At 63.5% G+C, this 12,323-nt stretch overlaps 1 protein-coding gene across 1 annotated transcript; it reads right to left on the bottom strand.

Moving 5' to 3' along the window:
• Positions 1-538: 538 nt before the first annotated feature.
• On the bottom strand, positions 539-10,112 carry PKP3 (plakophilin 3). The gene is made up of 14 exons (XM_075547936.1): positions 10,003-10,112; positions 8,492-8,690; positions 5,457-5,536; positions 4,739-5,370; positions 4,532-4,655; positions 4,116-4,320; positions 3,212-3,386; positions 2,276-2,393; positions 2,020-2,190; positions 1,733-1,918; positions 1,483-1,636; positions 1,164-1,356; positions 944-1,031; positions 539-747 (listed from the first exon to the last, which is right to left on the bottom strand). The coding sequence occupies exons 1-14, from the start codon at positions 10,075-10,077 to the stop codon at positions 712-714; spliced, it is 2,436 nt and encodes an 811-aa protein (XP_075404051.1). The 5' UTR covers positions 10,078-10,112; the 3' UTR covers positions 539-711.
• Positions 10,113-12,323: the final 2,211 nt, after the last annotated feature.

Genomic DNA, 12,323 nt, shown 5'->3' with positions numbered 1-12,323 from the left:
ATTTTCCGCAGCAGAGCTTGTGAAGAAAACACCCATGGTAGCCTCCTGCTTGATGCCCCTCTGCTGCTGGGGACGAGGACAGCCAGCCCCCAGAGCCCCTCTCACACACAGTGAGAAAGGCCTGGCCAGCGGGGCAGGTGGGGGAGAGCAGTGTGGGTGAGAGCAGGGGGTGGGGGGCAGCACTGATGCCTGCTAGGCCACACATGCTCTGCTGCCCTGCAGGTCACCTCTCAGCCTTGCCCACACTGGACACTGCCATCTCCTCGTCGTGGGGCAGATGTCCCCAGAGTCTGTGTGCACATGCATGTTGCCAGGCAGGCATGGGCGTGCACCCTGATGCCTGAATTATCTACTCCCACTGAGGCAGGTGAAGAAGCATTGGCCGAGGCTGCTGCTCTCGGCCACTTTTATTGTCCAGTGCTGGCCATGAGGCACTGTCCAGCTTTGGCAAGCCCCCATTGCCAGTGTGACCTGGTCACCTCCCCAAGCCCCAGAGCAGTTCTGCCCCTTCCCCTGCCCTGCAGAAGCTATATCCCCAGCACAAGCTCCGCCCCCACCTTGGCGACCCAGGCCTCTCGCAGGTGCACTCAGGTCCAGAGAGGCCGGTAGGTCAAAATCTTTGGCCTGTGAGCCTGCAGTGTCGTTCAGTTCGCAGGCCTCTGTCCCTTGGAGCCTCGTGCTGCAGGCCTGCCCCTCCTCCAGAGGCCCTGCCTAGGACCCCAGGAAGTCCTCCTTGCGATAACCCTTCTGCAAAGAAGAGAGGCCAGTCAGGCTGCCAGGCCTCCAGGCCTGGCATGCCCCAGCTGTGGGCGTGGTCCTGCCCAGAAGGCCTAGCCCCCCCACCACGCCCATCCTGCCTGCACTATCCCTGCCCCTGCCCTGATGCCCTTGCCTGGTGGCCCGCACTCCCAGACCCAGACCGGCCACCGGTTTGAGGACCTACCGCCCGGAAGTCGCGGTGGAGCTTGCTGTATTGCCACAGGTTGGCCAGGAGGCTGGAGGCTGCCCGTGAGGACTTCTCACTGTCAGGACTGGGGTGGGGGCGTCAGGAGGGCGCATAAAGGTGGGGCTCCCAGAGGAGGGAGGGCATGGGCATGGTCAGCAGGGAGGGGCGTGGTCAGCAGGGAGGGCAGTGGGGCTTGGTTAGGGGAGGGATGGCTCACCTGTCCCGCTTCTTCTTGATGAAGATGAGCTTGCGGAGGCCGTCGAAGTAAAGCAGATCTCGGGCGGCAATGGGGCTGGCCACCACCAGGTTGTTGAGCACCGCTATGATGTTGACCAGCACGTCGGCTGGGGGACACTTCTCGCCCACGCTGCCTGGCAGCTTCTCAATCAGGTGGCTCACCACCTTGGTGGCTGCACACAGGTCTGGAGGTCAGCGTCCAACCCTCCGTGCCTGCCCTCCTCCCTCTCGCCAGAAGCAGCCCTATGGGGAGCCACTGGATGGCCGGCCCAGCAGGGGCTGCGGGCAGCCCGACTCACACATCTCATCCTTGTTCCTGGCGTTGCGGGACAGGTTCCGGATGAGCCCAGTCAGCGAGCGCAGCTGGTGGTGGTCAGCTGTCCGGACGCGGTCCAGCAGGGGGTTCAGGATTCGCTCTTGCTCCAGGGCCAGGCGGCTCAGCACACCAGCCCACTGAGGGGCGCGGGGTGGGGCAATGAGAGCCAGCGCTCCACCCCGCGTCCGACCCCGCCCCGGCCCGCCCCGGCCCGGCCCCGCGACGACGCTCACCCTGCGATCTCCGGCAGTGATGTTCTGCAGCGCGCCCGCCGCCGCCTCGGTCGTGTGCCGGTTGAGCTCGCAGCGCTGCAGCAGCCGGTTGTACAGCCCCACGATCTGGGGACTCCACAGCCACTCGAGGCCCTTCGGGTCCTTGGACACCTCCGCGAAGGTGAGCGCGTCGGCTGTGAGGGGCAACTGCGCAGCAGGGAGGGAGAGCCAACCGAGTCAAGCGGGGGTCTGGTGGGGGGCGGGGAGAGGGTGAGTTCAGGCGGGCCAGGGCCTCCCGCCAGGCCTACCTCTCGCAACCGCCGGCTCTGTGGCGTGAAGCAGCCCACCACCTCGCCAGCTGGCTCCCCTGCGGGGTCCCTGCGGCCCCGGCCTTCAAGCCGCTGCAGCGCCGAAGGCGGCATCTCGTCGTACAGACGGTAGGACAGGTTCCTGAGCACGCACACGGCGTTCTCCACGCTCTGCGGGGTCGGGGGAAGCGGTGTTAGGACCGCCGGTGCCCCCCTGCCCTTCCAGACCCCCTTGCCCCCACCGGTTGCCCCTTACCTTGTCCTCGCACTTGCCCACGTCCAGGGCGTGGTTGATGTAGGTGACCAGGGCGTCCACCAGTCCGTGGCACTCCCTCATCTTCTGACGAGTTGCCTGGGAAGCTGAGCTGAGGTTCCTGTGGGCAGAGGCAGATGGAGGCTTCTGAACCAGACCCAGGGCCACCAAGTCCAGGCCGACTCATAGTGACCACGGGACAGACTGGAACTCCCCCTGTGGGTTTCTGAGAGGGCAACTCTTTGTGGAAACAGAAAGCTTCATTTCCGCCCACCCCACTCCCAAACAGAACCCGCCCCACAGGACCCCCGGATCAGAGCGCGGAGGGACCTACTGGCCTCTGGAACATTCTTGTCCACTCCTCCAACCAAACCTCACAGTCAGAGTGGGGGGCTTTTAAGCATCAGATCATGTCACACCCCGATTTTATGACCCCTGTGGTTCTGAGTCAACTACTCTTACCTATGCACCCACCCCCTGACCAGCATTGAGCCACCTGCCCCCCTTGCTGTGGCTGCTACTGTCATGGGGTTCTAGATGACACTTACCTCCCCATACACCCCCACTTCCTGTCTGTGCCCTGCTGTCTCAGGACTGGCCTCCCACAGGGCCCCAGCCCCCACCTGTTGTCATGGGTCCCGCATATCCCTGAGCCCCCACAGACCCCCCCCATCCCTGGGCTCCCACAGTGCCCCCTAGCCCCAGGGTCCCTGTATCCCTCCATCCCTGCAGCCCCATGCCCCTGCAACCTGCCGTGGACCTGGGCTCCCCGTATCCCCCTACTCCCACAGCTCTCCATAACCCCAGGATCCCCACATCCCTCTGCCCCTCCAGCCCACCATGGTTCTTGCCCCCCCACAGCCCTCCATAGTCCCTGGCTCCCTATATCCTCCCAACCCCGTAGCCTCCATAGCCCGGGGCCAGCGAGAGCCTACACACCTGAGGAAGCCAGTAGCGTTGTAGAAGATTTCCGCCTCAGAGGCGTTCTGCTGTATGAGGGGTGGCCCCCCAGCCCCTGAGAGGGGACTCAGCACCAGGTCTGTGAGCTGCTCCAGTGTGTCCCGAGCCAGGCGGTCCTTCAGATTGTCGCTGGATGACAGGTTCCACAGGATCCCTGGGCAGGCAGCACCGGGACAGGGGGTCAGGATGGGGCGGGGAGAGGAAGGTCCCTAAGGTGGCTCCTGATGGCCGCCTCACCTGGGGGTCCTGAATTCGCACAGTGTGACTAGCAGGGCCATGATGGGGCTGAGCATGAAAGGACACTTAGAAATGCAGCGGCTTGGATGGGGGTGGGGAGCAAGGGGAGAGATGGGACAGGATGGGGGTTGGGGTGGACAGCTGGCAGAAAGAGGGACAGAAGACAAAGGAAGGGAGATGAGGAATCAGCAGATAGGTGGGAACAGGAAGAGTCAGTATGGGGACAGGACAGTGTAGGGACAGGTGTGGACAGTATAGGGGACAGGGAGACAGGCAGGGACAGTGTGGGGACAAGCGAAGTAAGTGTAGAGGACAGACGGACAATGTGGGGGCAGGCTGGGACAGTGTGGGGGACAGGTGAGGATAGGCAGGGATAGGTGGGGGACAGTTGGGGACAAGTGGGTGGCAGGCAAGGTCAGAGTGGGGGACAGGCAGGGCTGGTGTGAGGAATAGGGGAGGGCAACGTGGGGGGCAGATGAGGATAGACGGGTCAGCGAGGGGATCAGCCAGGTCAGCGTGGGGCAGCGTGGTGACAGGCGGGTCAGCGTGGGGACAGGAGGGGCAGCGAGGGGCAGCTGCGGGTCAGTGTGGGGGACAGGGGTCAGCGAGGGGACAGGGGTCAGCGGGGGCAGCGCGGGAGGGGCACCTGTGACGTTCTTGCGCAGCTCGTCATCGTGCTCGCGCAGCGTCCGCAGCAGCTCGAAGATGCCGTTCTCCTCCACCAGGGCCAGCTTGTTGTCAGCGTTGTCGTAGATGAGGTTGCGCATGGCACCCGTGGCGTGGCGCTGCACCTCCTGGTTGGCGTGGTTGAAGAGCTTCACCAGCCGAGGCACGGCCTGGAGGCTGCGGGCCTGTGGGCACAGACGTGTCCAGGTGCAGGCAGGTGTGTGCAGACCCGTGGGGCGGGGCAGTGTGGGCAGGGATACCCAGGTACACACAGGCGTGTACAAAGCTATGCACACGTGCAGCTGTGTGCAGACAGGTCGAGGTGTGGGCAGGCCGGGGTGTCTCTGATCAGCTGGAGGGCAGTGGGGTGATGAGGGGCCAGAGGGCAGGCGTCACCTGCTTCTTGGCGGCTGTGTCGCTGTAGCACCGGTGCTGGATGTAGGCTGCCCCCAGCACCTGCAGGTTGGGGTCTGAGGCCATGAGGTACTTGACGGCTGAGGGCAGGTCCATATCGTCGAAGCTGCAGGCAGGGTCAGGAGTCAGCCATCCGGGGCCCTGTGGGTGCCCGGCCCCTCCTCTGCAAGCCCCCAGCAGGCTCCTTACCCACTGCTGAGCCTCTGGAGAGTGCGGTGGGCCCCGTAGCTGTCTGGCCCGGGGATGTCTGGCAGGTGCCCAGAATCAGCCAGGCTGAGACTGAGGCTGCGCACAGAGGGCGCTCGGGCCACGGGCTCCAGCCCGGCCACCGGCACCGACCCAACCATGCCCCGGCTGCGGTGGCTGCTTTGAAACCGCTGCAGGGTCCGCATGGCGGGGGCTCGGATGGTCCGGCTAGGGGGGCCCTCGGCAGCCTCCGGCCAGTCTAGCGGCCCTGCCCGGCTGGAGCTAGAGCTGGCTTGGCGTTCGTAGGCAAAGGCGCGGTAAGCGGAGGCAGCCGGGGGCTCCAGCTGCTCGGACACCACGCTGTAGCGGTCATCTAGGCCAGTGGGGCCCAGCCGGAGGGAGCGCAGGGACAGCGTGTCATAGTCAGCCCGGCCGCTCCGCATGTTGCGCTCATGGAAGGACACCGGCCGGACAGGCCCAGGCATTGCGGGTGGCGCTGGCCCATACCCTGCTGCCACATACGTACTGCCCCCATTGTGGGCGGAGCTCAGCCTTCGGCTGGAGCTCAGGTCCACAGCAGAGCGGGAGGACCAGGAGGCAGGGCTGTAGGTGGGCTTGGCAATCGGCCTGAAGGTCTGGGGGAGCGGGAGATGGCGGTCACCTGGGGCCCACTTCAACCCCAGGGCCTCCCAGAGACCCTCAGGCACCCTCCCTCACTCACCGAGGTCTTGTCTGCGCTCAGGCCCTGGGAGCGGGAGCTGAAGCCGGTCTGCAGGGTGTGGTACTGACCTCTGGGCAGGCCTGGGTACAGGGATGGTGGTGGGCTGGCTACTCCTGCCTCCTTGCTCATACCAGCCTTCCCACAGCCCTCTCCCAGAGTCCTGCTCCTTCCTGCAGGGGGGACTTCCTCTGCCCTAGACCCCAGGGATCTCCTAGACCCCAGAAGCTCCTGCCCCAGCCTACAGATGCCCCCCACCCCCGCACTCTCCCTCCACCTGTGACACCTGGCCCCTCCTCCAGGGAGCCATCCAGCCTGCCCAGCCTAAAACTGACCTCGCTCTCCCCACATGCAGTGTCTGGACCCCTCCTCCAGGGAGCCATCCAGCCTGCCCAGTCTACAACTGACCTCTCTCTCCCCACATGCAGTGTCTGGACCCCTCTTCTGGGAGCCATCCAGCCTGCCCAGCCCACAATTGGCCTCCTGCCCACACCGAGCTCCTCCGGTGCCCAGACCCCATCTGTTCTGCGGGTCACCTACAAGTGACTTGCTCTCAGCAAGGGCACCCAACTTCTTGGCCCAGTCTGCCCAGTGGGCAGTCCCCTCTCCCCTGCCTGCGGCTGGACCACACCTCCAACACAGCCGCCCAGAGGCAGAGGACACGGGCATTAGCGGGCACTGTGGGGGCGGACAAACAAGCTGTGGGCCAGAGGGGCTCCTAGCCAGGTGCGTGGGTGGATGTAGGGAGGGCTGGAGAGCTGAGCGAGTGGGTAGGTGAGTGGGGGGTCAGGTAGGTGGAAGCAGGAGGGATGGCCATTGGAAAGGTTGGGAAGTGTGAGAAGGTGTGGGTGTGGGGGTAGTGGGAGGGATAGATGACAGAGTGGACAGACAGATGGAGGGATGTGTGGATAGATGGATGGACAATGTGTAGGTGGGTAGATGGACAGGCCAATGGGCAAGTATGTAGGCGGGTATATGGACAGACAGATAGTATACAGAAGGGTGGATGGACAGACAGGTGGACAGTGTACAGGTGAGTGGATGGACAGACAGATGGATGGGTGTATAGGCAGATGGATAAGCAGATAGAGATACAGTGTATAGATAGCTGGATGGATAGACCGATGGACAAGTGTATAGGTGGGTGTATGAACAGATGATTGGACAGTGTGTAGGTGGGTGGATGGATAGAAGGCTGGGAACACAGGTTATTCCAAGGGCAGAACCGGACAAGGGCCACCAAGAGAAGAGCGGGCAGTCAGGATCGATGCCAGGGTGGGGTGGCTGGGGTCCCTGCTGTGGGGACTCTGAGTTTCAGCCACAGGAGTTGGGGATCTGGCTCTCATGAAGCATCTGCAGAGCAGGTGCTCTGTGGAGACTCCCCCACACCCAGCATGCTCCCCAGACCCACCCTGGTTAATGAGGCTTCTGGGCAGGGGCTATTAACCCTTTGACGCCAGTGAGGCTCTGCCTGGGGTGGGGGCACACCCCCAATTGGGGAGCCTCACCGCACCCCCAAATTATAATCCTCCTTCCCCTAATTGTCAGGGTAGCCAGGATGGTAATTAATGCTCCCCACTCCCTCCTCCACCCTGTGACCCCTGGGCACCCTCTTGGGCGGGGCCTACATGGCTGCATTCTGAGGTTTGCCTGACTGTCCAAGCCTTGTCCCTGGTGCTGCAGCCTGAGGAGGGAGGAAAAGGGGGTTTCCAGAACAGCTGTCATGCATCTATGGGGCACGGACACATGCACACAGACACACACATCAACAGACGCACACACACATTAACATACATGAAACGAATACATCAGCACATGTACATTAATACACATCACAACATTAATAAAATATATCAATACACATCCACCCACGAACGCATCAACACACACGCACATTAATACGCACACACTAGGCCCCACAGGCACACGGGTGAGTGCACCCCTCCACCCACTGCTGGGCCTGCATGATGAGCCCTTGTGGAGGAGTGGTGATGTGTGGGGTCGCTACCCACAAGGCCGGCAGTTCGAAACCACCAGCCATTTGCAGAGAGACAGAGGAGGCTCTCTACTCCCGTAAAGAGTGACAGTCTCAGAAACTCACAGGGGTGCCCCTACTCTGTCCCAGAGGGTCCCTCTATATCGGCACCCACTCGAGGGCCGTGAGTGTGGGTTTGGTTTTTCTGGTGTGGGCCTGGCTGGCTGAGGGTGCGTACGTCCCCCTGCTGTTCTCCTGGAGACTATCTGGGTCAGTTAAGCGGGACCCTCCCTCTGCAATTCCCGAAGGAGACTCGGGCCAGACAGACAGTGGCTCTTGTCCAGCCTTCCCACATTCCTGTTTGGCTCATTCCCATGGGACCCAGGTGATGCCGGAGGGAGATGGGGTCTGGGAGCGGAGAGAGTGTCTGTGTGTATGAGAGAGAGAGAGAGACGGTGTGTATGTCTTCTAGTGTATGCGTGTGTGTATTCATGTCCATGTGTCCAAGTGTCTGTAAGCGTGCATGCGCCTGGTCATCTGTGTATATATGTGTGGGTCTGTGCACATGTGCCTGTGCGTATGTGTGTGTGGGGCGCGTCTGTGCACACGTGTCTGTGTATCTGTGTGGGTGGGGGGCGCGTCTGTGCACATGTGTCTGTGTGTCTGTGTGTGCGGGAGTCTGGGGCTGGGGAAGCCTGGTAAGTGTGGGCATTCTGAGTTTGCTGGTAGAGGACAGAGGGCAGTGGGCAGGCAGGCCAGGCAGCAGAGCATGTGCCCGTTGCCCTCCTGTGTTTTCCCGGAGGGCTGCTGTGCATTGTGAGGGGGCAGGGGTGCCCAGCCCAGGAAGGCCTGGGGTCCAGGGGAGAGCAGGTGGCCCCACCCATAGCTTCTCCCCACGCCTGGGCGGGGCGGGTGGGGACTGGTGACTCAGAGTGAAGCCTCGGTGAGTCAGGAGCAAGCCCGGGAGCTTGTGGAGGCCTTACACAGCACACGGCAAGGGACCCCCTGCCACCTACTGTGGAGTCCACCGCTCACGCCCCTGCCCACTGCCCCACCGGCCTACCTCTCCTGGCCTCTGTGGCTCCCTCGACAGGCGCAGCGGCCCCGTTGTGCCTGGCCTGCTGGCCCAGCTGCAGGAGACGGGCCTGGACCTGCTCCTGGACACGGGCTGCCCGCAGTCTCTCGATCTCCGTGTCCTCTGCGCCTCGGCGGTCCAGCTGCAGGTCCGAGGGCAGTGCCAGGGAACACACGCCGGCCTCCGGCTGTAGGGCGGACAGCAGGAAGTTACTGTCCTGCATGGCGGCGGTGGCGGCCGTGGGCTGGGTCTGCCTGGCCTGGGTCGTGGCGGCCACCTCCAGCCCAAACTATCTCCAGCGCCTCGTCCTGCTGGGCCCTGTCCCCTAAGTCCCCTCCCCACTGACCGCACCCAGTGCTGGCCTGGAGACAGACACCCGCCCAATCCTGAGCTCAGCTAGGGGCGGGGACACCTGGGCCAGGTGGGAGGAGAGGCTGCCTGCTGCTTAAGGTGGAATTTGGGCGGAAGAACAGGCCTGCCCGGCCCGAGGCCCTGGAGCGCCCAAGACTCATCCAGGGCTGCTGGGTCTCCTCAGCCTATCTTGTAAGGAAGGCCAGGTGGGGGACACAGGGTACCCTCATCCCGAGCTAGACCCCTGAGGCCTGCCCTACCAGAGGGGCCGTTCCTGCTCCATGGGCCGAGGGGGGCTCTCCAGGAAGCGTTGGGTGAGACCTGGCCGGGGTCACCTCCGGATTTGTCAAGAGGGGTCAGGGTCAAGCTAAGGATGAAGGCTGGAGCCACAAAAGGAGGTGTTGGACCTGGCCGGGGTCCCCGGAAGACTCCAGTGGGCAGACCAACCCCCCCTCCCCGCCAGCTCTCCGCCCTCTGTGGACAGTTCCAGCCTCTCATCTGTGGAGGCCTCACCAGACAGAGGCCACGCTGGCTTGGACCCAGGCTCGGACCAGGGCTTGGACGCTGGCTGGGATGCTGGCCCTTCCCAGGTTCTGGGCCCCAGGCCTCGGGGGTGGGAGGCTATTCCCATAGTGAGTCAGGGCGTAAGCCCGCTGAGCAGGGGCAGGCGGATGCCTGGGGGGGCTGACTCAGGGGCTCATGTTAGTGCTGGCCCGGCTTGGAGGGGCAGGTGCGGGGTCTGCCAAGGAGAAGCGGGGGAACCTGGAAGTGGGAGGCCAGGGGACCAATCTGGGGCAAGAAGCAGGGACTGGAGGTGGGGGCTGACACCCCAGTTCTTAGATGCATGTGCTCCTTCGGGACCCTCCAAGAGCAGATCCCTGGCCCAACAAATAAGTTCACTGTGGGCCCCTTCCCAGGCTCTGCCCCACGCAAGCCCTGGGCCCCAGGATTTGCCCCAATCTGCAGTTGGCCCTGGGAAGGGGCAGGGTTAGAGATGGGGAGGGGGCTGGTGCTGGGGAGAGGAGGATTGAGGGTGGGGGCCGGGTGGCAGCCATCAATGGGGATAGGGGTCTGGGGTAAGGCTGGGGATGGAGGACTGAGGGGAGGCCTGGGAAAGGGGCCAGCTGGAATGACGGTGGGAGACCTACCCTGTGGGTGGTTGGGACCCCGCCAGGCCGCTGGCCCGTCTCGGAGCCCATCAGCCGAGGCGTCCTGGGCTCCATCGTGGCCTCCTTGCCGGGTAGCTACTCGCTGCGGGAGTGGCCTGCCTAGGGGGCCAGCAGGCGGGGTGGGAACGCCTACTGGCTCATCAGACCGGTTGCTTCTCTGGAAGACGGGTCTGTGTGGAAAGTCCTGGAGGCAAGTCTGTGCGGGGCCGGGTGCCTCCAGGAACCCTGCCTGGCTGGGCCTGCCCCTCATGCCCCCAAGTCTCCTGGGTCCCTGGCTCTGAGGAGACAGCTGGCATCATGGTGGTGATCAGGGAAGCTCCTGGGCACAGGGAGGGCCTGGGGGGCTCAGGAAGTGAGGGAGACACCATGGCCAGGCGCTTGCAACCTATGGGATCCCCAAGCTTCTGAGGAGCCTGTGGACCCTTGCTGGCACGGCCTCTGTGGCTGCCAGGAGCCCAGGCCTGCGAGGAAGCCCACCTTCAGGCCATCCATTCAGGCCCGGGACAGCGTCCATTCCGTGTGTGCCTGGGGCTTTGGTGTGCCGGTTAGGGGCACGGCTCAGGATGATGAGGTGGGCTGGGCAGTCTGGGAATCTGCATTCCACCATGGCCAGCAGTGGCCTGGGCCCAGCCGGGGGAGGTGGGTGGGGGAGGCAAAGTGGCCCTTGCTCTCCTTGGTGGCAGAGACATGTAGGTGTCTTGGTGGAGGGTGAACTCTGTCCCGTGGGGGAGGGGAGAGGGGAAGGCGTGTTTGCTGCCTCCCTGTGGCCAGGGCACAAAGATGGGCTGGGGGTGGGAGGCCCAGTGGCCATGAGACCCTGGTACCTCTCGTCTCTCTGAGTGGGGGTGGCGAGGGTTCTCCAGGGAGCAGGGGTCTGGGAGGAGTGGGGAGAGGAATATGCCTGTTCTCCATGCTGATGTGGGCGGGGCGCGCTCACCGTGTGGGGCTGCTGACAGAGAAGGGTGCTGGGTGGCAGGACACCTGGGTGTGTGTGGCTGGGGGAGGCACAGGGCACAAAGTCAGACTCCAGGGTGTCTCAGTCTGCTAGACAAAGGGGCAGAAGCCAGCCTGTCAGGTAACATGCACATCATTGTGCCCTGTGAGCTTGATCTCGGCTGCCAGAGGGGAGGGTGGTCAGAGGTGAGCATGGTAGAAGGTGAGGGTGGTCAGAGGGGAAGGTGGTCAGAGGTGTGGGTGGTCGGAGGGGAGGGTGGTCAGAGGTGTGGGTGGTCGGAGGTGAGCATGGTCAGAGGTGAGTGTTGTCAGAGGTGAGGAAGGTCGGAAGTCAGGGTGACCAGTGGTCTAAGGTGGCCATGGTGCTGTCTTCATGCCAGGTGGCAGCTCTGAGGGACCCCTTGGCTCCAGAGACCACCTTGCAGCTACTTGCTTCAGCCCCTTTCTCCTGGGGTGCTTCCACACTCGCAGGTCACCACTGTCCTGCATCAAAGTCCAGCACAAGGACTGCCTCCAGTACAGAGCCCCCGGAGATCATCGCGGTGCCACCTGGGCCCCCATGGCCCATGGGGGGGGGGGAGGGTGTGAGGGAGCGGTCCCTACCTCCTACCTTGGGCTTTTAGTGCATCTGGCAGCTGAGGGACAGAGTGGAGTGACACCAGTTACCCTACCCCACCCTCCACCCCAACAGTGGAGGTTGAGAGCAAGGTGGCGGGGCACAGGAAGAGACAGCCTGATTCCTGGTAGTGAGCACCCCATCACTGGAGGGATTCCAGCTTGTCCTGGGGTCCTGGAGAGGAATAGTCACTGTTTGCTTCCCCCAAAGACAGGGCGTGGTGTGAAGTGAGCTGTTCACAGGAAGCCCAGGAGGTGGCGCTGTGGGGACTGCCCAGGACCAGCATGAGGCGGGCAAGCTCCTGGCAGAGCTGGCTTGCCTGGGAACCCTGTCATCCTCCCTCCCACCCATCCAACCAAGAGCTGAGGAGGCTGCACATCTTTCTGGATTTAGGGTGACTCTTCTGCCCTACAGCAGCCTCTGCTGTTGGCTCTCCCCCCAACAGTACAGGGTCGTGGCATGGCGGCAGTGGGCTATGGGGCTGAAAGCTGGAGCTCTGGACAGCCGTGTGCTTGGCTGGCTGCGTTGCTGAAGGCCATCACAGTGGGAAACCACCGGCTCATGCCAACGTGCCCTTATGACACAGTACGTGATTTGGCCAATGCTGGTCCGTGGAGAAAAAGGGTCCGTGCGCCATTGGGGTTGGGGAAAGGTGCCCGGATGAGGGTCAACCTTCACACTGCCCCACCCCCACCTCCACCCCCAGGTCACTGACCACACTGCCCCCTGG

This window comes from Tenrec ecaudatus, chromosome 4, assembly GCF_050624435.1.
Source record: "Tenrec ecaudatus isolate mTenEca1 chromosome 4, mTenEca1.hap1, whole genome shotgun sequence".
NCBI lineage: Eukaryota > Metazoa > Chordata > Mammalia > Afrosoricida > Tenrecidae > Tenrec > Tenrec ecaudatus.
This window is presented reverse-complemented; position numbering and strand designations above follow the sequence as displayed.